The following is a 26,798-nucleotide window of genomic DNA, read 5'->3' as shown; positions in this document are numbered from 1 at the left end:
AACAGGAAAAATACACGTGTGCATGCATCTAAGTAACACAAAATGACCAAAGTCTTTACAAGACTAAACAGCAGGTTAAATAAAATCTTAAACATGAAATACAAAGTATTAAAGCTGCCCAGTAAACTGACAATGGCACATGCTCACCCACTGTAGAGACTTGTCAGTTTCTATTGGCTTTTTGCTGAAGTTTTCACAATTATTAAGTAGACTTGTAGATACCAACCTGAGTAAAATTCCACTTAATAATTGTATATGTTTTATGTTTAATGTTTATTTCTCACTTTCTGAAACAGCCACCATCATCTGGCTAGATAACGTAGTTATTAACTTGACCTGACTTCATTATTAGATGCTCCTTGCTTGGGTAAGTAAACTCACAGAACTTTCACACGACCGTAGTATTTCTTTGGCAAATTACACTGTGAAAATTCCCCTCTCCGAAAGACATGTCCTGATACTTTGCATGAAACACACATGCATACACACACAAACAGATCTTACCTGTAATTCTCGTAAGTTTTCTTCATGGTTGAATGTAAATCTCGTGTCCAGAGCATTCTCTGCATTTTCCAACCAGCAACGCAGCTCATCGAGCTTCTTTCTGTAATCTATCAACTGCTGATTCTCTCCTTTTAGCCTTAAAAATGAAAACAAAAAATCCACGTGCACTTCTGCAGTGAATATGCCATGCCAGTCCTGCATCTGATTAACAGTAACATGCTTTTCAGTGGCCAAAGAACTTTGAAGAATTAATTCTAGTCACATCATTAAAACTCAACCTACTTTCAAATTAATACTACCACCTTAAAAATAGATAAATTTCAGTTCCAACGTCACAAAATAGACTTTTAAAAGTCTGTAACAAACACTAAACATAAGTTATAGTAATGACAACACTTTCAGGCCTAATCATTTAAAGCCACAATAAGACCAATGTTTGTGAAAACATCAGAAACGTCCCTAGACCTTCCAAGGGAAAAATCCCCCAAATCACACATAGCTTTAAAAGAACCTCTGAAACTAATTAAGAAAAATCTTATTCTGTTCTTCAATGTATCACAAAGTATTAAAATATGTATACATATGACCATATAAATAACTCCAAAAATAACTATTCATTCCAGTGATATATCCTCAATGTTAAAGAAATCTAATAGAATTGAGGGGAGAACCTTGTATTCTCAAGTACACTGAAAATTTGTGTATTCATCTCAGAAAATCTTGCACTTTGATCTTTTGAAGAAAATTTAAGACTTCTTTTCACAAGAGATTTTCATTTTGTTCAGAATATGCCTAGTCAGCTTAATTAAACTGTAGTGAATACAAACCTAAAGCTTTTGTTTTGTAGTATTGTTCTTGAATTCCACAATTCAGTTATTTCAACTAGCCTGTCTTTGACAATGCAAAAGCAGAAATCAAGGTAATGAACTTACAGTTCAGCTTCAGCCACAGAAACTAGATGAGTGTTGCTTCCAAAAAAAAAAAAAACTGTCTGGCTTAGTAATGAAATGATTGTGAAAACAAAGGAAAATATTTATAAAAAATTTATATCAGTTTTTTATGGTTTTCTTTCGGTGGGCTGCATTAAACACTGACTTACTAGGCAGTCAATTGCAGCTGCATTTATGAAGAATCTGTTCTAGGAGATGGTTCAAAACAAACAAAAAAAGAGGTCTGAATATCAGGAAAATTAAAATTAACGGCAGCATGCCATAGAATGTGCTACCCCTCCTACTCTCTTAGAGTCTTCTAAATGAGATTCTCCTCATCACGTCTGGTTAGACATCCAAATTTCTGATTAACTTATTACCTCTGCTGTCTATCCATGACCTCTGCAGTGATTGCTTTCCAGCGCCTATTCAGACCTGCTAGCTTCTCCTGCAGGAAGCTCCCATCTGTAGCAGAGAGTTTCTGTATGATCCCTTCCCCAGTTCTGTTCAATGCCGAAACACTGGTCTGATGGCTGCTGACTCCCTCTTCAAGTTCCTGTCAAAAGCATAAAAGCGCCAGAGAATTTTATTACTGACCTGAAGCGACTTTGATCTGTGGTTCATAACATGCAGAATGAATCCTGGGTACATATTATTTTACTGGAACAGGCACTTAAAGCCATCTCACTTAAAATTGGAGGCTGTTGATTTACGTAATTAAGAGTCTGTTGTTAAATCTGGTTTAATTTTCTAATGAGTGTCATAAAAAGAGGTAATGATACATAATAGGCTGCTGAATACTACTTAGGATCACAAGAATTCATTTAAACCAGCGTCAGAATTCACACTCACTTTTGATTCCTTTCCTTTTAATGTACAGCACTTTCTAGTACTGCTAACAGATGGTGAGAATTTTTTTAAGCACTTCTTCTCATAAGCCATGGCCATGGCTATTTCTGTAACTTAGTATTTTAGCTAGGATAATTATATCCATGCTCCCCAGACATGACAACAAATCCATGAAACTGAAGGAAGTCAGAAGTTGTCAGGATCAAATCTTCAAATACCCCTAACAACCGTAAAAAGCTTACATTGTTAGTACAAATATCTCTGCAGCTAAAATAGAAACAAGGTAATTCAAGAAGGGGACAGGAAATGCCCTAGAAATAAAATCTAAGCAGTAACAAGGATAAATACAAACTATACATTAGGGTAACACTTGGATAACCATTTCTCACAAAGAAAAAAAACATGATTCTTAAACTTATGTTTTCTTCCCTTTATTTAACAGGGAGTAGTTTAGTTAAACAGAAAAGCCTGCTCTTCCATAATGAGGATCCAGAGAATTAAATTGTAGAACTGAAGTCAGAAACAGTCAAATCTATGGTACCCATAACTGAAATCTTCTAATTTTCTGGATTACTTATATGAAGCAGGATCTTGAAAAATAATTAGTTTAAAAATATATATAACTTTGTAAGTTATAATTGACCATAATTGGGTTCTGTTCTTCTTCTTTTAATTATGAATAGGAAATAAATGAAATACTGTGCTTCATTTCTTAGCTTATTAACATAATTTTAAAGTCGTAACAAAACAACAAAAATTATGCCAACGTTTGCATTATCAAATTATCTCAAAACCTTCCACAATGGGATTCATGCTATAAGGTTGAGTCGTGATCATCCCCATGAACCATTTTGAACTGCAATTGAAAATTACATAATTGCACAGTCTTAACAGTAGACATATACATAGAAAACTACAGTTCTAGACAAACAGAAAAAAAGGTAGGTTTTCCAGCTTGCCCAGTTTCTGGGCACATTGTACATACCTGCTGATGCAGCCCAGCTGTCTGCAGATCCAGGCTGCCATCTGGACCATGGGCGTCAGCTAATAACCCTTCAGCTTCAGTTATCCACTGGGAGAGGTCATTGAGATCACAGTGGAATTGTCTCCATGCCTCAATCGCTCTATCAAAGCAACTGTAGGAAAACAAAGTTGAAAAATTATCCAAATGTATCAGTGGAAAAAAATAAGATTCCTGCTCTAGTGATATTTAAGAATTCCATACAACTTGCCTCGTGAAACAGAAAGACTAGCATATAGCTTGGATAATCGAGTCCCAGCACTGAGGGCTCCCTGACATAGTATTAGCTGGTAAAAGCCCACAACACAAACTATCATTAACCCCCAGCTAAAGGAAAAAAGGCAGTCCTTAGTGAACTTTTGTTTCTATCGCTTAGAAAAATAAAGATTGATTAGCTGCATCAAATTGGTCTGCAGAACCTTTTTTTCTTTATTATAAAACAGTTCAGATATCAGACAGCATGAAACATGAAATATGATTAATTGCTCAGATATTTTTTTTTTCTAATTTAGAAACTGTGCACTGCTGGTGCCTGGAATTTAATAAGCGAAGGTGATTTTGACTATATAGGACTGACTGTATTACCAGCAGACCTGCACAAGTAGTTCTTCTATAATTGAATCCAACAATTTCCCATACATTTTGCTATTATTACCGTATTTGCAGCCTCAAATTAATGTGCGGCTTAAAGGGTAACATTTTCAAGTATGGAAAAGGCTGAATTGCTATAGTCAGAAAGTTGTTTTTAATTAAGTGAGAGGTCTACAATGTTAACAGACCAACAAACAACAGTCCATGAACGTTAAATAAGAAAACCATGTCAGAAAAGTATAGTGAGAGACTCGTTTTCAATTTATTGATCGCTAACAAAATGTTAGCAATTACAGAACAAATAGGACAGATGTCTCAAGAGACTTGAGACAAAACATAAGACTTACATCAACTCTTGCAGACTAGATAGTACCATTCCCAAGTAATAAAACCAGCCTTCTTTAAAGACATAGGAGGCCAACTCTCCTGAGAATCAGAAGGTCCTTGCTGATGTGAGGGGAAGAAAGACCTCACCTGCAGCCCATTACTTTTTCTTAAACAACTTCAACAGCAAAGACTCAAGGGTTACTGTGTATATACAAATGTAATCTGAAATCAGCAGTATAACAAGAAAGGCTTGAAAGATCTATGTTGCATTTATTTTCTTCACTAATTAAATTCAGCAATCCCAGAGTTCTAATGAGATTATTTTCATCAAAATTCTTATCTCATTTTTATCAAGGATTATCCATATTTTCTGGTACTTACAGGTGTTTTTTTTTTTTATTGTTATCATTCTTTATATTTATAATTCTAAGAAGAAAGCCTAAGAAAATCTCTACATTATTTTTTCTGACCCTATTTCCTAGGTTCTACCACTTCAGATACTTACGCATACCTCAGCACAATACACTAGACCAGTCTGTAGACTGACCCCAAATCTTGTTCTCCTTTTATTTCTCAGGTACATTTTACAAGCTTTAACTGAATATATTGTCTCAGGATAGTAGCTAATTTTACACTTAATGAGAAGAGATATTCTAAGCACTTGAGATAGTTTAAAAGAATACTTTAATGGCTTCCTTCAAAATGAACATTTCTGAGGGAGCTTTGCAAACATGACTTTTTCCAGAATCTAGAGTTTTAAAATTTTACAAGGAGAACGTTGAAAATACAAAGCTTTAACTCCTCTGACATCCATTTCCTGCCTACAGCTCCAACAGCATTTTGTGCACCCAGCTGAAGTTTCTGGCTCCCGTTTTGAGCCAGATGCACCTGCTGCTGTTTCACCATGCAGTCTGCCTCAGCTGAAGGATTAAATTCCCAAAGTCCTGTCACTACGGCACCAAGATTTGGCTACATCCAGCCTCCTCAAAGGGAAGGCACTTACTTCCAAACCACAGCTCATTCCCAAACTACCAGCACTTGTAGCTCTGGTGGAAAGTCTACGGCAGAAGCAGCAGAACAAGCAAACCAGCACTGGTTTGAGCATGCAGCTCAACGAGTTGTTAGGTCTGTACATATACAGACACACACACACACACAATCACATACAAAAAAATAAAAACATTTTATTTTACATGTGTTTAATTTAAACTGCAGTCAATTGGATTTAGTTGAGCTATTAAAAGCCTTGGTAAATGTCGTTCAATTATAGTTGTTTGGCTACATCTGAGCTTTTATACAAGGTTTAACTACTTAGCTAGTACTCAATCACAAAATCATTACTACCTCTGAATACTAAATCAGTCTTTTGCAAAAGACTTCAAATGCTGTTCTATTAATTCTGTCAAAATCTCCATGCACCCCAGAAACAGAAAAAAAGCCAGAAGTTATTAAGGAGATGGAGTTTTCTAGTCTTCTTTCTTATACTTAGGGAAGAATGGAAAAAACAAGAAGAACTTTCAGTTAAAAAAACAGTAACTTCACAGTAACAGAAAAGGTTTACGAATATTAATACCAAAATACAGTGTTTTAATATTGATGCTAAAACTGTTTTCATTAATCGAAATACATCCTCCCATTAACATTGCAGCACTTAAATTTAAGAAGTTATATACCATTTTAGCTTTAGCAGTCCCTTTTGTATCAAAACCATGCCCAATAACATTCTCATTAAGATGCAAAGCTTTACAAATGTTAGGAAGTTCAAGATTAATTTGTACTCAGTGAACCAAGTGAGGGGGTGATTTGTTGTATTTTGCCAGCTAATCAAAAACATTGAAGTTACTCTGATACGGTTATCACCTTTAATGGAAAGGTTAGGTTTCTGGTTAACCCTGACTACTTAATGAAATGAAGCTTTAGTAGTAAATGAAATGTTATTGATATTTACAAAAGGATAATAATGTGAAATTAAGTTACAGGGCACAAAAGGCATAACTAAAGCCCATTGTGCCTTGTACCTGTGAAGACAACAAAAATAGCTGCATATAGCCAGGTACCAGGTTCTAAAGCACTTGTCTCCAAATGTATCAGGTGACCAGTGGCAGCCAGCAAGAACCCGAAGTGATACCCAGCTAGCAACACTATTCTAAAATTAAAACATGGTGAAACAACATTAATGCATTAGAAGTCTTGATGCTTCACTGACCCAGTGGCAAAGAACTTCCCGAAGTCCCTGCTCAGACAACACCAACCAATTTTGCATTCCTACGTATACCCCAGTGCTCTGCAGCTTGCATGACACATGCTTCCTAAAAGCACCTCTTCAAAATACACTACCAACCATGTTTGGTATCAGATTTCTGATGCTACAATGCAAGTGAACATGGCTAGACATGGCATTGTACTCTACAGAACTTCTGCATCAACCATCATCTTATTTACATTAACATTAAAAAGCAAATGTAACTCCAGTACGAAAATTCACATTTAATTTTAGTTTTCATATAACCATCTTCAGTCATAAAGTTTTTTCAATAGCAGCAGTCCCAGTATCTACTACTGTTTGTACTGTATCTTCAACTTATTGGTAACTTCCTGAACATACTTTCACTATTTCCAGCTTAAAATTCTTGCAGAGCCAGCCTATACCTTTCTGACACACTCATCCACGTGTGACAAGGTGGTATAGAGTTTGATTTTAAACACTTAAAGATGTTGCAGATAAGACATTTTCTGTTTAGAATATCTTCTGTATAAATTAAAGTTTAGGTTGTATTTTTTTGTCCTGCTTTTGGGGATAAGAGATATTACAACTATTTGATATTTTTGTGGAAAGCAAATAGGAAATGCAGCATTTTACCTGAGCATGCACTGCAATATTCTCTTGTTCTTTCAAATACAAAACAGTATAATACAGTAATCTCTCCTCCTCAACTATTGACAACAGAGATATTAGCAGCTATCATACATGGAGTTGAACTCAGTGATCCCTGTGGGTCCCTTCCAACTCAGGATATTCTATGATTCTAAGATATATTTTAAAGACCTTTCCTTGCAAGTTCCCTTCCTCCTTCAAAAGGACCACGAGCTTTGAATTCTTTGTTAAAAGATTTCTCACCTAATGTTTTTTCTGCTGGAACTTTTATTTGCAATATACTGTTACAAAAGCTTTACGTTTTATGAACAAAATATTCTACACTATTAAGTAAAAATAAACTCTACAAAAGTACCCAAACTACCATTTGCATGGTAGCTCTTTCAGTGTTCAATAATTCTGGCAATTAATCTGTAATACTGACATACTACAGTTGATTATTCTCAAACTTTGCCTTCATTGTCAGAGTACGTTTTTACAACACTTATGTTCCAGGATAAAATATTTACCACTAGGTCACAGACACCAAACACCCTTGACTTACCACTTCCGATCATTGTACATCCGATTAATTCTGTCCCATTCCGCATTCAGCTGGGTTAGTGCATCTCCTATTTGTATCGCCTCGGGCCCAGATGCTTCCAGAATAACATCAGGCTGCTTCTCATGTATGACTGCAATCTGATCCCCAAGTTTATCCAAATTATCTTTTACATTCTGCAAGTACAATAATAACACAAGCCATCAGTAAAGCCAACACCAGCAAGGTGAAAAAAATACCAGAAAGTAACCTCTTCAAAACGCTGTTTCGAAACAGTACCTACAATAAGACCATGACTGTTAGCAGTTCATAGATTAAATCATCTATAGCAGCTGACCTTAACAGTAAATCACATCTTCTTAAGCATGTCTTCATTTATTTTTTTTAATTAAGACAATGAAATACTTTATACAGGTAAATCTTTTCCTGAAGAAAATGGTCATACCATACTTTTCAAAACACTACCTTATTAAACAAATCCACATGTGTATCATGAGGACACTGTACATATTCCTTTCCCCATACAAAAAAATAGCTACCAGATTTGACTTTGTTTCAAATAATTGATAAGCACAGAACTGTGAAGGCAAAAGCTACATAAGAGTTAGTTTTAGATTTAAATGAAAAAGTTAAAGTAGTGAATAGCAAATATCAGTGAGCTACGATATAGGTGTGCCTGAAAACCAGACACCGCTGTAAGACTGCCTTTGCATTCAGAGGACAAGCCAACCTTGCAAACAGTGCAATTTACTTTTTTTTTTTTTTAATTTAAAACATCAGTACTTATAGAAATCTGTAGTCTGCTATTTGCTTCTTCTGAAAAGACTTTAGAATATACCAAAGTTTCAAAATCAGATGAGACCTGCACCTAAATGATGTTTTTTAAACCCATCTTAACATAAACACTCCCAGTCATACTTAAGGGAATGTGCAAAGTAAACAATGAAGAGAAAACCTTATCAATAAAACAAAAGAGTAGCCAACTTGGACTGGCATCATTCCCCTATTTGTTTAGGAAGACAAAGGACAAATACAAAACACGACTGCCTCATGGAGCAAAACAGCTTTGAAATCCAAATGTTCTGCTGTTCCTGGGCTATGAAAAGGTAAATGTTCAAAATAATGCTCAGCATAAAGCATATGGGAAGCTAGTAAGTGAGCTAGCAAGCTATTCTTCCTTTCATTCAGCTGCTTTTATTTAAAAAGGAATTACATGGTGTCAGGATGTGTACAAACATGTCCAGGAAAAAACAAAAGTGGCCAGTGTTTCCTCCATCACAGTACCATGCTGAACAAGAATTAATCAGCAGGAATAATAAGGTATCAGGAAAACATATGGAAAGCACATGGGATGCCAGAAGGTAGGTATGCAGCAAAAAGAAAAACAGCTGGGAAAAGTGGACTGTGTAAAAATTCTGAAAAACTTTTAAAGGACATGTATAATAGCTGCAGAAACAGCTGAACTAGCTTTAGGTGAGAGGCAAAGCCTGACTACCTCAACTATAAGGACACATGAACCCCATCACTATGCGTTTCAACCCACATAGGGGCATCCCCACTGTACCACATCATGTGCAATTCCCATGTTCTACGGATGTTTTCTCTAGAAATCTCTGCATCATGCTCCTTTGCATGCTCAGAATTAACTAGAGGACTCAGACTCCTGCGTACTTAACTCACATGTGACAGCAGGATTCAGTATTTTCAAGCAAACTTTCTTCATCCCCTTTTGAACAGCAAATTCTTAGTTACTTCCTCATTATTAATCACACAGTTAAATCCATGAGCTGGCAATGAGGAGTAGTGGGAGCTTAAAACTGAGCACATACTGGTTCTTGCTCATCAGAGCAGGTACTGCTGCCTTGTTGCCTCATTTATAGCTCCATAAAAAGTAAAGAATCTCCCTTTCTCACACTTCCCATGTAAGGAATTGTTTTTACATTACAAAGTACAGCTATAGCTGTTATAATCACCTTTAGTGTTTCTCTATATAATAAGTGGGCTATATGATGAAAGACTTGACAGTTTATCGAATTGAAAAAGTCAAACCCTTTTCCTGCTCCCAACTTTTCCCCACACCTTCCACTCTTCTCCACTGTACATTCAAAGATAACAAGAACTAGCCATAAATCTGTCTCATTCTGTAATTCTCAGTGCATGTTTGATCCAGCATGCAATGAACAAAAACACAAATACAGCCATAGAGCTACTAATGTATTTTTTTCTGCTGATATTCCCTTCTTTCCTCTTTCCCTCTGAATGTAATGCTTAGACATGCAATACCTTCAGTGCATCTTCCTGAGTTGAAAAATCCTCATAGACGCCAGTGTTTAGCTCGGGTGTATTCAGCAGCAGTTCAACATCAGCCATAGCTAGCAAGACTTTGTTGATTTCAACCAGGTATTCAGCTGAAAAAGGCAAGGTCCTAACCCCTGTGGCAAAGTGGCCTTTTAACCTCTGCTGGACAGTGATTGCCTAGAAAGATGAAAGTTCATTTTGTATTTCAAAGAGAAAGAAACTTTATGAAAAAAGTCATAAATTAATAGACTATATTCAGAATTAAAATTTTCTAAATTAAAAGACAAAACAAAGGCCTCTCTAGCAAAGTTGTATTTTCAGGAAGTTCCAAGTCCTGCAGAGAACTTTATTTATTCAAAAAACAAGTTACAAAACAGTAAATAGCATGCTTCATAATAAGGCTTTATTATTCTTTATTAAAACTCTGGGGAAGTGCACTGTTGTTGTTTCTCTCACCTTGATTCTCATCTTGCCAGTAGTTGGAACTTCTTGATTGGACCTACATCTAGTTGCCAGTAAGAGCCATCATCTATCTGCCTTCCTCATCATCAAGGATTCCCCTAAGTTACCAATTTACGTAAGCAGACTCATTTTCTCTCCACATTCTTCTCAGTGAGCACCTGCATTAATGTTTGCCAACCATTTGTAAATAAATTAGTGCTCTACCGGTACTACAGTACCACTTATTACTGCAAAACGAATATTAACTCCTCAAAACCTTGGCAACTGTTACCTGCTCTGGCTGTTAGACCAGGCTATCAAGCCAAGTACCATGTTAGCAGATAAAAAAAAAAAAAAAAAAAAAGCAAGAACAGTAATTTCATGCAGCTTTTCCTTGGATGATAAACGATACCCTGAATCTGAAGAAGCCAGCTGTAAGAAGCTGTACACTGCCACACATAGCAAAGGTAGCAGCGTGTGAAGCAGGTACTCCGATGACGGAAGACAGTTTCTTGCTGAAAAGGTTTCTTTTCCAACAGGATTCTGCTAACATCCCTGAGAACTGCACAGTTCTTTAAAATCAACGATGAAGAAGTAAACCACCTCCAAATACCAATGAATTCAAGCAACTTCTATGTGACCATCCTGCATTTGATGAAATTATCAGCAAGACAGACAGAGGCACTCAAATGTCTGTGCAATTTACTACGAGCAATGTCGTAAGCATATTCTAGGAGTATGAAGGCACAAACTAAATGTATGTTCAGGGTGGTTTCAGCCACTGCATTTTACTTTGCAATTACTTTGGGCTGGACACATGCAGGCAGTTAGCACAGCTTACAACAAAGAAAATAGTAAGCCCCGCTAATAAAGTTGCTGTGAACACCTGTCTGCATTTTCCTCCTACATGTTTCAGAGCATTTCAAATGTTACCTCAAGTTAACTTGAATGACATATGTGGTATATGTAATGTAGTTAAAAAGCAGAAGAACTGCAGCCAGAAATGTACGTTAAAGGATTCGTCATTCGGAACTTCTCATGCATTAAATGCTTCTAAGAATTTTATTTCTCTCAAGTACACAGTCATTGCTGAATCAAAACCAGGGACACAGATGTATTTCCACAAGACCTTTATCACTAAACATGGTGTGTTTTCAGTCATTCAGTGCACACCAAAGAAATAGGATGTCCAGATACGAAAGTATAAAGCTGAGTCTACTGAAATCAAGTACTACAGACAAACTCAAACATCATAAAATAATCCGCATTACTTTTGATTTAGTAACACTAATGCAAGCAAGCAGCACAGCCAAAACCATAAACTATATGCTTTAGTTACAAATCTAGCATTTTGGTTCCTGATGCTCCCCAAACAAACACTATTTTCTTGAGGTGCTGTACATATTTTGCTAGCTTCCATCACTGAAACTTGGAGCAAATGCCCAAGACTTTGTCAATGGCATGATTCTTCTGTGGAAGAAGCAGCCCCACCTCCACAGGAAGGAGACAAGGTCTATGCAATTGAAAGTTTATTCTACCCAGCAGTGTGGGACATGATGGTTTGAACAAACAGCTGGATGCCTGCTACAGTGCAGCAGCCTAAAACACCTTCATGAAGTGTTTTCTTTAAATCTCCATCATGCCACAAGTCTCGTTCTCACACAGGCAACAGACCAGAAACTGAGCTTCACCCAAAGGAATAGATCACGACACTGACTATTACTTTTCTACTTCACACACATTGCTTCATATCTTATTAGGGGAGAAAAAAGTAAAAAAAAAAAAAAAAAAAAAAAAAAAAAAAAAAGTGGCATGTAGTGAAGCAGCTTTTCACTTGTTAACAATGCTGAAACTTTCTGCTTCTCCCTTAGCCTCATCCAGGGCACCAGGTTGCTGCTCTTCTGCACAGCACTGAATTCCTCCTACTGGTGCTGTTCCTGCAGAGCACATCTCATTATTAATCTCTTCCAGCTGCCTCCCATCACCAAGATGATGTTTCCTTCTTTCACAACCCTCCTTCCAAGGCTGAACATATGTAAGTAAGTGTTGTAAACTACAGCTGAGTTTAAAGAGTTCTGCTGTTCTCTACCTTGCACTGCAGACTGGCAGCTTCTAAATCACAGCGCTAAGCATTAAAAACTGCAGGAGCAGAAATTTGACATAACTATGTCTCATGCAGTGCAAACACCTAAATCTCACAGACACTTCTTTTTTTTTCAAACTACACAAGCAAACTGTTTTCTTAGGCAAACACAAATAAAAAGTTAATCAAAGATTATTTAGTAGGAGATCTGACTGGATGACTTAATTGCTCTTTTCTATTTAATTTTGGTGGTCAGAGAACATGTTTATTAAATTTGCTCTCTTTAAATACTATGAAAAATAAAGCACTGGGGAAGATTGGGGGATACTCAGTTATAAGCGCACATCCTATAAACAAGAACTCTGAATGAGAGCTGTTGAAAATAATTTTAATTCAGTGGCCAAATAAATGTTTCCTCACATATTTAGCATCTATTTTAACATGCTGTTTAATATTTTGTTTCAGACGTCCTCTTTCCTCTTTCACATTTAAAGATATTTTGAAACAAGACCTACCAAAGATTCATCCTAAGGAGATACTTGCTTCCAAAGCAGGTTTTGCCCAAGAAATTGACATAAAATACTTTGTAAAAACTTTAACCAAAAGCATTTAACCCAGTCTTATCTCAGATTTCCCCACAGTTCTTATTCTCTTTGCAAATAAATACACTTCTGATTAGAAAATGCCCACTTCTTAACCAATCCTTGCCCCTTCTTTATCTCACTCAAAATATTTCATAACCATTTTCTGAGAAAGATTTGCTGAAGCTAAACTCTTGCGACCATTTCATTTGTTCTTCTAGCTTAATTAATGAAGTCAGTAAATAACTTATTTTTGGACAGCATATCTAATGCTTCCTATTCAAGTAATCCAGAACATCCCCTATAAAAAGCACAATAGGCAAACAAACATGTTTTCTTTATTACCAGAATAACACTTGTCTGTGTTTTAGTTTGTAAGAAAAACTGCACTGTGCATGAAGCAGCAAATTCACTTACCATCTGCAAAATGATCATTTTCACTTCAAAACAGCTCTCTAAAACATGGAAAATTGTCTCAGAAACTTTAGTCAACTAATTAACTCTGCAATCTAAGGTTTAATTTTTCCTTCCCCTCATTCCCAGCTAAGCCAGAACAGAACAACTCAAATAAATACTCAAGCAAGGTTAAAAAAGAAGCAACTCGAGGTGATACGCAACATCCCTACAAATTTCCAACATGGACTTTTCTAGCTAACACATGGATTGCATAGCAAAGGTTATTCAGAAGTACCTGATATGCAAAAGGATTACCAATATTTCAGAGATACCTGTAGTCCTATAACCCCCAGAAGTATACATGATGAGTATTATTTATCATCCAGCTACTTGCAGCAATATAGATATGGCCTTCAAGCACTATAACTAAGTTCTCCCCTCCATACTCATTCAAAAAACTGTAAATAATGTATACATAAAGCCTTAAATGGAATCTTCTACCTAGCTTGGTTGATGAAATCTTTCTTTCCTTGATTCATATAGTAGTCTCTCTTCCACTTCTGCCTGCAACTTCTTCACATCAAGGTGAAGTGTTGAGCTAGCTGTCCACTGGTGGGACAGGATTTCACTTAATGCTTCTCAGGTGTGAATTCAGATGAGCATAAGAGCCTGCAATTTGTTATTTGGTAGTCTGGGGGCCCTATGGATACATCCAGGGCTTCCCTTTCTCTACCTCCATCAGACACCCTTACTGACTAAAGGAGGAAGAGGACAAAGCACAGGTGAGATAGTAACAATTGGGAGTAGAGGGGTGTTCTTAAGGAATTTTAATATTAGGATTTCTCCTAATGGTGAGGGCAAGTCAAGTCTGTTGCCTCCAAGGGAATTCTGAAGCAACTGTGTTCACATAAAGTGATTATCTTTCTTCAGAAGACTACTATTCCCTACGAAAACTGTACAGCCCCTACTTAAAAATAAAAAATTAAAGAATAAAAAGAAGCCTCAGGGCACATCCTTCCTGGCAAGTGTTCAAGATCAATTAGTAAAACAGATGAGAAAACAAACCACAAAAGTAAAATATGGTAACCTGAGGCAGGCTGGCTTACCACTCAAATACCACAAGGCTTGAGACACAAACACCTGAAGGAAAAAGCAGCAGTTACAGTTTCACAGCAGTAATGAAAAATGCTCTGGTCTAAAAGCCCCAGCTAACACAGCCAGACTAGGAACTACACCTAGAACTGTGAGGATGTGATGTAATTTAACTAATTCTGAGCAAAGACAACATTCCTCAAGCCATCACCTATTGTAATTGCTGTTTCAATCTGTATGTACATGATCTTCCGCATTTAGCCCCAAGATACCAAGATGCAGTAATTCAAGAATTCCTTCTATCCAGAAATGCCAGGGATCAGCTGCTGTATATCCCTAAATACAAGGGCTTTATGGAAGGCAAAAGATATTCCTTAGGGAAGACCGGTGAACCAACAGGGACAAGGAGGGCCAGTCTGAGGCACAACCAGACTGTTCCCACCATGGAAAAACATTTAAGTACACATTTTCCTCTTTTCAATATGCCAGTTGATTCACTCAGAAAGCAGCTGATGGTCAAACAGACAACTGAATCATACTGCCTTACTTCAAAGGTGGCAGGACCCTTCCAAGGACAGCAGACTGCCTGCCACAACTCAACAGAAATCGCATCGCTACAGCTGTGAATAAAGAGTTCCACGTTACAATCTCATGGTATGAGTCTCACAGGGAACCAGAGCATTTTACCCCTGCCTCCACGCTAACTGGTACTGGGTTAAAAAGTTACAGAGCAGTCAAGAAGAAATTGATTGGCTTTAATTACAAAGCTTCATATGCAGAAACTGAGAAGTACCTGACAGATTGCCTAGCCCCCAAGCCTGACCAAGAAATTACTGCTTCACAAGGCTCCTCACTGTTATTGCCTTAAATATTGAAGTAATTACCATGCAGCCACAGTGTTCTGCAGTATGCAAGATGAAATAAAATACAACTACGCAAGACAAATAAAATACAATACAAAATACGCCACTGAAGATATCTGTACCCTCAACAGCCAAGACATACAGCTTTTGGGGAAGTAAATTTTATCAGACCCTGATATCCTATTAAATCAGTTGTGAAACTGTTTGTCAAGACTCGCTCACACACACTGTGATACATAACTCTTCTCATCAAAAATGCTTCAACCTTTGTCATTTTTTTAATCTTCATTGTGTACAGTAGTATTAATCACATGAGGATATTTCTCACTCCCTAAGCACATGAAGCAGTGAAAGGAAGCATCAGAGCAGTTACAATATCACTACCACTGCATGCAGAGGCACTGAATTTAAGCCTTAAACAGGCTTTATTCATAACTGCACCAACCTGACTTTGAATCTAGCTATTTGAGCCAGGGTATCAAAAACAGCTAGGCATAATCCCCATGTGCAAGACTAACAAGAGAAACTGTCTTGATTCAACCACTCTAAGACTTGGGCCTGATGGCTGGGGCATTTTGAACCTATGATCACTAGGTAGAAAACCTAAACTGGTATATGCAGATCTTTTCCTACTGAAAAATGAATGCTGTTATTCTGAACACACTTCTTCCCAAGAAATCATCAACAGAATAGACATAAACCATAATATATCAGTCCCTCAAGCTCATACACAGCCTTCACTCTGCACTAAGGAAAAAAAAAGTTTCATTTACCTGCAGTTTTTGTTCATCTTCCATTCCTTGCAGCCCTGACATACGGGGCTCAGTCTCATCCAGCCACTTCATTAGAGTGTCATGGTCCTTCTTATAATGGGAAAACACTGGAGAGAGTTCCACTACCTGCCTCCTTTGAAATGTCCTGCACTCCTACAATCCAATGTAACAGGAAAAACAGTATGAGAAGAGGGAAGTAACAAACTGGATAGGTCTTACTTATCTTAAAAACAAACTATCCAAGGGATTCATTTGATGAGAGAAATTCCAAAATATAGAACAGTGGAAGCCATTTAATTTTTAAAAAATAGACATACCTTATTTATCTGCACATATTGTATTAAAGCCTGCCTAACAGTCTTACTCTGTCTTTGAGCTACACCTCATCTGAGCTATACCTCATCTTACCAACTCTAATATTCAGGTGAGCTGAAAGGAGTATAAGAATATAAATTCCCTCTGTCCTACACAAAAAGCATTTTAAATATGACTTGTGTGAAAGCACAGAGCAAGCAATTGCTAGAGTCAGCAATTGCTGACAACACCCGCTACAGAAACAGAGAGGAATTCGGGGTCACTTTGACTCAAGAAATCCATGACTATGTTTGTGTACATGCATCTATGAGCTACTCTTAACACAACCCTGTGGTGGCAAAGACATCTGGAGCAAATGTCGAGTTGCCTGCATCCATCTGTGTCATCCAAAGACACATTTACACCCTGGATGTATCCATTGGGTGGCCCTCTGTGAAGCTGTAAAAAGGACTTCAACATCAAAACCACTATCCCAAAACTTTGTAATGACAAAATTCATATTTTCAAATTGCAGATATTCAGAGTCATATGTATGCATGCACATTTAACTCTTCCATGGAGACAATTACATACTAAAAAAAGTTATAACCAGATTGTAAGTGGGATACCAAAGGGAAGACAGCAAAAATGTGCTGTTACTGTAATAATTATCATAATCATACCTGCACATTGTTGTACTTAGTCTGCAGAAGCAACAGCTGCATGCGGATCTTCTCTCTCTTACCGTCCTCCATAGGCTGCTGTAACAGCTGCCCTCCCCTCTGTAAAACCTCCTCAATGTGAGCTCTTTCTTGATCCAGCTAAGTTCAGACAATTAGATAGGAAGAACAGGAGAAGGAGAAAGAAGAGGAGAGGGAGGGAAAAAGAAAAAAAAAAAAAAAAAACAAACCACATTTCACACCATATTACTTTCACACTAACCAAAACTTATAAACAGCTACTTTGAGTAGAAGAAGAGGAAGGAGATGTACATCAAATTTCACTATCTGGCACAGATTATGTAAAACCACGATAAAAATACAGACTGACGCTGGACTAGATACTCTCAAAGCATGAACCAAGAAGAGCAGCTATGGGAAAAGTATAGGCAAACCATAGAATCTTTCAAACCCTAGTGACTCCCTTCATTTTTGAGTCCTACCTTAAAAAGACTTTCTCAAAAGAATTCCCCCTGGTAGTCAGAGGGAACGTAACATGGACAAAACAGGAAAGGATTTAGTCAGTCATTTAATTCTCCCATTGCTCACAAACCTTTTCATCTCCCTCACTCAATTCCTGATGCTTTTCCACAACTTTTAACATGTTCTGTAAGTCACTCTCAAATTTTTCCAGGTCTTGAAAAGCCACTCTCACTTCATGAGGCTCTGATGTGACAGGGAGTCGTTCTTGTCCAACAAGCATCTGGAAAGTAATAACAAAAAAAATGTACAAGAAAATCTTTCATAAATCTTTCATAAAGATCTACACTTAACAGAGAATCAAAAGCAGGTAAGTGACATTTTAACACAGAAATCTATTCCACAAAGTATCTGTCATTGTTTTGACACCCAATGCATATTTTGTGTCACTCTCCTCACCTTGGCACTTTTGATGTGCTGAGAGACCTTCTCAAAGTTACGGTTCAGTTCTGCCAGCTTGGGTTCAACAAGCTCACGGCATGACACTCCTCGACCATTCATTAGGATGATAGCCTGATCACGCACATGATCCACTCTCAGACTAACATCATCTAATTCAGATGTTAAACGCTAAGTGAAAGAAAAAAAACAAATGGTTACACCAGGAAAGGGAAAAAGTGTTAACAAAAAAAACAAATAAGGCAGCAGACTTGAATTGATTTAATTTAGAATCCAAAATTGACTTGACAGTTTCCCCCTTAAAATGCAAGATTTCCTACCTTCACAGTTTCCTCCTTTTTGCTTGCTGACTTTTTCTCAATCTCATCCAAAAGGGCTTCAGCCTGATATAGCCAAGTACTTATGTGAGCAACATTTTCATCAAAGATTTCCAGCTGACTCTGATGATTCTGGAAAAAGATTAAAAAGATCTATCAATGTGAAAAGAAAACAAACAAAAAACTATTCTGAGTAGAAAGTAGATCAGTGGAATAGAAACTGTTATGAATACACCTTGTAAAGAAACACTGAAAATTAGATTGTACCTTTCACCTTCAGTACGTATTTACAAGATTGCAATTTTCATTCCAGACCCTTCAGTATTATTGTTCATAATTCATAGAATGAGACAAAAATAGCTGAGCTGGTTTGTCCAAATACAGACATACAGTGTATTATAACATTACAGCCAGACCACAACATCTCTCTCTCAAACAAACACATTATTTCAGCTATTGCTAGCTGAAAACAGTACACGTTATGTGTGGTTAGTTTTTGTTTGTTTTTTGTTTTTGTTTTGTTTTTTTAACTGAAAGTGTATTACAACAAAATCTACAAATTATAATATATGCAGGTCTTCATATTTTACTGATTACATTAAAATATTTCTTCCTCTTGGGAAAAAACACATTATTGACATTTTAATTAGGTCTCCTTTCACATGCAATCAGAAATTGTAATGTTAGGTCCAAAAGACAGAAACACATTTTTTCTGTCTACAGATATGGTCAAATTCTGAAGTTCTCACAGGAAGGAGGTCTTAACAGATAGAGCAGTAGTATTTTATGAAAAGATTTATGCCTTTACAATGAAAGAAAATTCTAGGAACAGAAAAGAGGACACAAAGGAAAATAGGCTGAAAGACATAATACAAAAAGGCGAATTTTTGGACTTGAAGATTGATTTGCGTGACTGTTTACCATATATGAAACCTGGTCAGCTGTGACGAGGAGAAGAAGGTAGAAAGATGTAGTAGCAACTACATTTACCCAAAAATTTGACAGCTATTAGCAAAAAAATGCAGCCATGAAATGTACAAGAAGAGTTACTTCCCATAAACACAGAAGCAGTTCTGTTGGTCAAAATCCTAATGGACAGGCATCAGGATTGATGGTACATTTCTGATCATCTAAGATGAAGCAAATCTATCATATTTAGCAAAGTACCATCCTGCTTAAGCAGGCAGCTTATTATCCAAATAAAGAGGAGCTGAGCTTTTGCTTTTTTAGACAAACACCTCAAAGGGAGGAGAAGAATGGGAGGACTGCTCTCTGTATCAACAAACTTGTAACTTCCCCTACAGAAAGAACAATTTAATCTAACAGTACACAAGGGTAATAAGATTAATTTAGAAGGCTTTTAGTTGTGGCTCATTCTTGCAGCATTATCAAGGTAAACTACTTTACTATTCCTAAAATGGACATCATCAGATTATGAAACGAATTTTATGACCTGCAACAGGCACTGAACAGGAACCACAAGACTCATCTTCCAGGTCTTTCCCAAAGTTTCCACAAATTCAGCCCATATCACCTTCTGAAGGAGGAATACCAAACCAGCTGAACATAGCAATACCCTATCTAAAATGTCAGTCTGATACAAAGATCAGTTGTAGACTCTTTCATGTCCATTTAGCAAAACTTGAAGCCTTAGGCTGCAATACACTTAGTCTTCCATTTATTCAGCCAAACAGACACATCTGGCCTCATTTCAGAGTTGGCATATGCTTAAGTATTTGCACTTATGGACTGTCCGAATGAGCAATAGGCTGAGAGAGGGTCCCAAGTGCTTTGCTGAAAACAACTAGGAAGTTATCAAATGCCTACTAAACTGCCATGATTTGGGTCCCAAGGAAGGCTATCAACACAGAAACACTCTATTCATGCTAAAGCATGCAAAGAGGTTTATTCCAGGCTGAATAAGAGAAGCACACACTGCAACATCTGGGAAAGCAATCCTTTTGGGACTAGTTTTATTAGTTTTGTTTTTCTAGTTCGTTTTCTATTTACATTAATAAATGACCTTAAAGGAAGTTACACAGAAAACACAAGATCCTTCTTTTGGGCTCTTGGTAAGCTGCTATGAAACAGCTACTTGAAAGAAAATTAACTCTATCCCAGCTGAAACCAGGACAGTTCACTAAGCATATTTCTATAGAAAAGACAAAGTCATACCACAAAGTCTAGGGAATGTAAAAATCCAGAAAAAGAGTCCTAGCACTGATGCCAGGAGAAAAAAAAAAAAAAAAAAAGAAAAAAAAAAAGACAAAAGTAAAACTAAGCCAACAGCTTTATTCTCTGCAACTAAAGCAAGTTATTCCCACTTAGTCAAGTTAACAGTCTGCCTAGGATATCTACCTAACTTCACCACTCTCACATCCATACTTCACTTCACATTTTCATCTCCTACCCACTGAGCATCACCCAATTCTACAGAGCACATGGCACCAATGCCTATCAGCATGTCTAAAACCTTGTGAAATAGTTTCCCACATTCCTCTTTGTATAACTCCTCAACGATCACCTCTTTATCTACATAGAATGGATTTCTGGTTACAACATTCCTTTAAGACCATGAGGCACCATAGAAGCTTCACATCTCAGCGAAGTGACACAAATGAAAATTCCAACTCCTCCAAGTGTGCAAAGGGAAAACCACCTGCAGTATTTGTCACAAGCAACTTACCAACAAGGTGTCACACCAGTCCTCAGTCCAGGTCCGAACTCTGCTCCAGCCAGCATTTAGGACACAAAGCTTCTCCTCTAAGGAAGTCTCGCTCCCTTCCACTAGAGCCTGGAGCGCAGTGCAGCTTTCTGTGATGCTCTTCAGATCAGCTTTCCTCCTCTCCAGCTCTCTAAGCACATTCTGAAACAAGAAGGAATCATTCACAGAACACTGCAAACTACTCTCAGTCACAAGGGCAAGCGAGCCAGACATGAGAATTAAATAATACGCCATCTCTTTAATATCAGTGTATGGTTTCCACATGGAAAGCAGCATTTTCTGCCATACAATATCTCCAATTATTATTGATAACATCCAGCTATTTAGAGAATTCTTTGAAGTCAGTGTACAGTGTGTGAAACAAGGCATTTAATCACAAATAATGTCTGGAGCTTCTTGAACATCTTATTACCTGTGAGTTAAATAATTTATTTTAGTTTATTATCTTAGAGAAAGCAAAAACCTTCCAAATTGCTACATTCTAAAATTACCTCCAGAAAACCTTAGGATGGAAAGGACTACTTTTCATGCTATATAAAGAGTTTGCCCTCCTGGTGGTGCAGCGTAAGAGCTCGTGAATTATTAGCATTTCTTACAAAGGTATAGTAAATATAGTTCAGTAACTATTGCACATGCCTGTTTAGAAATAAATCTTAGGAATACTCCCACAGCAGAAGTGTAGTACTAATGATTGTTAATCCTGAGTCAAACTGGTGAGAACAGATTGTAATTAGACGCTTTTCTATTTTTATAAGCTTGAAATTTTAAGATTGTTCACAGACCTGCTCCAAAAGGAAACGGTGACAGAAATCAAAGACTGGAAAGATCAGAATTGCTGGAGTGTATCAACTGACATTTATTCCTAACTCCAAGGATCACACATACAAGTTTCCCTAGTGCAAGAAAATGGATGCTTTCTTCAGAATAATTAGAACTTATTCTTTTCCTTCTGTGAAAAGTTCCAATTTATGGATATAAAAGAAAATAAGGAAATATTGGTGCTTTTTGTTTTGCAAAGTCAATTTTGAAGACAGAGCTGTCTCAATGAAAAGTTAAAAACACAACTTCTCATTAAAAACACCTAAGAGTTTTCAATCTGCTGTCCCAGTAAAATATTTTATACGGCCCCAAATTATATTTCCTGATAATTACAAATATTACAACTATGAACTGTTAAAGACACACTAAGTCACTTAGATACTATTAATACTAAGTATGCAGTAATATCTCTAATATTTCACTGGCCATCTGAGTCAAGATGCCTGAGATGAAACAGATTACTTTCAGAAAGCTACTGTATATGACTTACTGAATATACTAAAATTTCATAATGAGATGAGATTTAGGAACAAACTACAGGGATTTAAATTCTCAGTCACTTCCGCATAGCATTGCTGTAATGTTAAAAATGTAATTTATTCTACATGTTTTTAAAGCATGCTCACCTTAGCCCAGGCAATTTCTGAATCCAGATCAGAAAGCAAGCTCTCTGAAGTGGACTTCTGCACTAACTCCGCCTCAGTGGTAGCTAGCCACTCTGACAAAGAGGAAGCCTCTTTCCTCATTTTGCGTGCCAGCTGAGATGCTCTTTCAAGGTCTTGTTTTCCCTCTGTGACCTACAACAAGAAAAACAAAACAGAAAACAAAAAATAATTTTAAAAGAGCAAAAATGAAAGGACTAATCAACTAAAATATTAATGTGAATACATCAAATCTTGGCATTTTAAAGCTTCCTTTCACTATGAAGGACCCTGAAAAACTGGTTATAAACATCAGAACTTTACTATAACAGAACTTTTACTATATAAAGCAGAATACATAAAACCAGAATAATTTTAAATTAAGATACACTTAAAAAAATGCACACCACTTATTTATAGCTAATAATAATAATCACCAAACTGAAGTTTAAACTATGTTTGTTATGACCGTTAACCAAAACTCAAGGGGGTATAGAATCCAACTACACACACTCACACAGGTAAAATTCAGATTTCTTTTTATATTTTTTTAACAGACCTGGTACAGAAAGCTATAACGGAAAGTTTCACTGAAAACCTAGTCTGCCCTTGAAAACCGCTCAGTAAAGTGAATATGAAACATGATGTTTACTGCAGTATAATCAATTCAATTTCACACTGCCTATACAATTAGTCTGGTCAAACTTTAACACTTGAGAGTAAAACCAACCACACAAGTCAGAATCAATTGACATTTCAAAAAATTGTTCTTTCTCAATTTAATGTTTGCACGTACTTATTGAAAATGATACAGTCTTTGAAGATCTAAAAAAATAAATTCAGAGATGCAAACAAAATTGTCGTCTTACACTGTAAATAACCCTGCCTTTCTGTCCTTCCCTAATTTATTGTCCCCATATGTCACCAGCACAGGTTCCACTAGAATACACACCTTGAGCATTCTGCACTTTACAAAAATAAAATACTTTCTAAGGCCCATTTCAGCAATGTCATCTATGCATTTACTCACAGAACATTGAACAGGCCCAAGTCTGCTTCAACATCTGTCTTAATTTTGACAGGAAAAAACATTTCTCCTGGATGTAGCAAATAGCCTATCAGCTTCATAATAATAGTAAAATGTCATCTGACATCAAAACAACAAAAGGAGGGAATTTACATGCATATAAATGATCATACATAGATTTAGTTTTCTTACCTGTGCCCCCAAGTCATTGTAAAGAAATTTCAATGCTGTCAGTTGTTCATCCATTCCTTTGGGATTATCTGTCTGTTGCTTCTGTACAATTTGCCTTCCTGTCTTGATGACAGTTTCAACCTCCAATTTCACCTCACTGAGGGTTTTATAGAGTTTCTAAAAGTACAAATATGTACAATAATGAATTATTTGTAGTTAAAATTTTCAGATTGTTTGATTTGGTGTAATTAAACTCTGAGCTGTGGACTAAGAGCAAATCAAAACAGGTAACAGTGGGCAATGAGAAAACTGTCTGTGAAGTATGTTTCAAGCTCATGATGTTCCATATTTTATTCCATTTTTACTTTTATTTTTATGAAAGTAAATTTTATCCCAGTAGTTTAGCAGTGTTTACTCCATAACATCAACAAATACTGCAAGGCTAACATTGTGGTCTGTACTAGATCTTATGTATAGTATTTAAACAAAACAAATACAAAGAACCAAGCAAAATTGCCCCTGTAGTCATGCCTCTACAACTATCATGAGCCAGGAAGGGGAGTTTATAAAACTCAGGTACTCCACCACATTTTGTGATCAACAAGACACTACTTCTATGTCCATATTCTCACTCAAAATAAGTATAGGCTTTTAGTTTTCAATTGTTCTGTTGGTGTTTCATGAAAGGTTATAGCAGTGTTTTCTTCAATCAGGAACTGAAGCTGTTTCCTCAGTAGAGGGTTCAGGCTAGAAGAATCACACATTAAAGAACCAATCCCAGTGACTTATGAACACCATATACTTACCATGCAACTGTCCAGATGAGCTTGGATTACATCTGGGTCAGTATCCTTCACATCCAAGACATGAAGTTCTGCTTTTACACCATCTAACACCCGCTCACAATCTAACATACGCTGCTCAAAATTGGCGGGTTTCTGAAAGAGCTGATACTTTGTAGACACTTCACGAAGTTTTCTCTGTTTTAATGAACATTATGTTAAAAGATTGACTTAAATTAACATTTGTATTTTAATAAAATATTTACAGTATCTCACTCTGCAGGTTTTAACCCATCTCTCATGCCACCACATCTCAGTATGCATGACAACACCATTTGCCAAGCCAAATTCCATCACTTATTTCTAATCTCTATCAGTGGTGCACAAGAGCTATAATTCTCTCTTTCACTTTCAAACCATACATCCTAATAAAATGTGGAGACTTCTTAATTTTCAGTATCTTTTTCTATGATACTTATGGGATTTCAGCTTCTTTATTGAATTCATTTAGTCATCCTTGTGTCCTAATGATAGCATGTAAAAGCATATGCTATTTATCTTAGAGATTTGGTCAAGCACACTAAGCAAATTACAGGCTGACAATAGCAGTGTGTAATTGAACACCACCAGCTCTTCCAATTTAAATTCTGAGTGTGACCCTCATATTTTTACCTGCAGAGCATCCAGCTGAGTTCCACCTCGGGGAGATCTGCATTCAGGTGAAGCAGGAGGAAAAGTGCGAGAGCTTTTCTTGAGCTCCTCTAAGGTAGACTCATGAGCAGCAATCTCAGCCTGAATTTTCTGCCACATCATAAAAACAAGGGAAAAAAATGTTACAAGACATCTAGAGGAGAGGGGAAGAGGAGTTTACTTACCACTTACTAGCTACCAGAAATAAATCTGCTCTGTAAAAGTTAAATGCTATCCAGCATTTATTTTCTTTTAAATTTAAGTATTTAAAATATGGCTCTGGTCACAGCTTGCTAAATTGAAAGCTATATTGTTGTGCAATACAACTTTCTTAAAGCAGGAAAACAATCCAGATTACAAAAGCTTTCACTTAGTACATCGGCACAGGACTGAAATGAATTACTGCATCTAAGCTGAGCACTATTATCCGAAATTTAAACTGCTTTGTAGTGGAAAGCTACAGCGTAATACCTGGGCCTCCTGGGGCATCTGAAAGGCATCTATCCTATCAGTCAGGTACGATGTCAGCTGTCTGTCCAGTTCTGTTAAGTTTTCTTGCAAGACCTGCAGCATGTGGTCGGTTTCTCGCATGGTCTGAAGCTGTTGTTCCAAGGCGATCTGCCGGCTTACTGCCTGAATGGGACAGAAAGGTAAGACAAGAGTTCATTAAGAATGATATCCGTCTTTCTCAAAACAAGGTGGGGGAGATCACAAAAAATCTATTCTAAAAAATATATTCTATTCTAACAAAAAAGTGTGCTCTGTTATTTATTTATACCAACAACTGACAAATAGTGACATGAAAGGACAGTTCTGCTGCTAGACATAAGACAGTGAAAACAGCCCTCTACTGTCTCCTCAGGAGGAAAGTATGCTGTTAAATTAGACAATTCAAAAATTACCAGTCATTGGGAATCAGGGATTTTGTAGCACACTACAGCTTAGTATTGTTTCCTGTGTAAACCTGCACATTTTCTTTCAAGACAATAAATTATGACTTTCTTATAAAGTGTGAAAACAGAGTTCACATTTCCTTCCCTCCATTGCTCCTCCCTTCAACACAAAAACTTCTAAGTGCATCTGAAACAGTGCTACCTGCAAGGGAGCACAAATTCCCCATTAGCACGCACAAGCCAGCAGACGTGTGCACACATCAACAAACACACTCAGATTTAGCAAGCAGGCAACAGCCCGGTATGTCAGCACTGTAGCTGCAAAAGCTGATAGCTTTCATATGGCAATGAAGTGCTGCAACAGAAAAAACAACAGTGAATGTTCTCTTGCCTGACAGCACGTAACCCCCAGCTGAGGGCAGTGCATTCATGTTGCTCGCTGTAATGAGAATCAACTGAAATTCTCTCTGACTACATTTTGGTATTGACATTCAAAAAAAAAAAAAAAAAAACACAACTCTAGTTCTACAAATCTGGCAAGAAATCTGGCAAGGGTCTGCTTTACCAGGATGTAAAACTCAAGTAACAAGTTCATGCGATGTGAAATACTGCTAGCCCTCTTCTACCCAATAAACTTAGAACAGATGAGACAGAGCTATGAGAAGAGGAAGGGGACG

The 26,798-nt window shown here is 36.9% G+C and overlaps 1 protein-coding gene across 7 annotated transcripts in view; it reads right to left on the bottom strand.

Moving 5' to 3' along the window:
• UTRN (utrophin) overlaps positions 1-26,798 on the bottom strand; it is a 367,449-nt gene that overhangs the window by 227,199 nt on the left and 113,452 nt on the right. For 6 of the 7 annotated variants that reach the window (XM_068677000.1, XM_068677005.1, XM_068677001.1 and 3 more), the window contains 16 exons: positions 25,700-25,861; positions 25,211-25,339; positions 24,563-24,736; positions 23,778-23,933; positions 22,544-22,714; positions 21,060-21,239; positions 18,377-18,505; positions 18,057-18,227; positions 17,731-17,880; positions 17,142-17,279; positions 16,165-16,317; positions 9,921-10,112; positions 7,641-7,813; positions 3,268-3,418; positions 1,814-1,989; positions 505-640 (listed from right to left, as the gene is read on the bottom strand). In XM_068677000.1, the coding sequence (XP_068533101.1) occupies positions 505-640; positions 1,814-1,989; positions 3,268-3,418; positions 7,641-7,813; positions 9,921-10,112; positions 16,165-16,317; positions 17,142-17,279; positions 17,731-17,880; positions 18,057-18,227; positions 18,377-18,505; positions 21,060-21,239; positions 22,544-22,714; positions 23,778-23,933; positions 24,563-24,736; positions 25,211-25,339; positions 25,700-25,861 (2,541 nt within the window). The remainder of the gene's footprint in view (positions 1-504; positions 641-1,813; positions 1,990-3,267; positions 3,419-7,640; positions 7,814-9,920; positions 10,113-16,164; positions 16,318-17,141; positions 17,280-17,730; positions 17,881-18,056; positions 18,228-18,376; positions 18,506-21,059; positions 21,240-22,543; positions 22,715-23,777; positions 23,934-24,562; positions 24,737-25,210; positions 25,340-25,699; positions 25,862-26,798) is intronic. The other variant, XM_068677004.1, reaches the window with a different exon arrangement.

This window comes from Anas acuta, chromosome 3, assembly GCF_963932015.1.
Source record: "Anas acuta chromosome 3, bAnaAcu1.1, whole genome shotgun sequence".
In the NCBI taxonomy this organism is placed as follows: domain Eukaryota; kingdom Metazoa; phylum Chordata; class Aves; order Anseriformes; family Anatidae; genus Anas; species Anas acuta.
The sequence above is the reverse complement of the archived record's forward strand: the minus strand, read 5'-3'. Positions and strand labels throughout refer to the sequence as shown.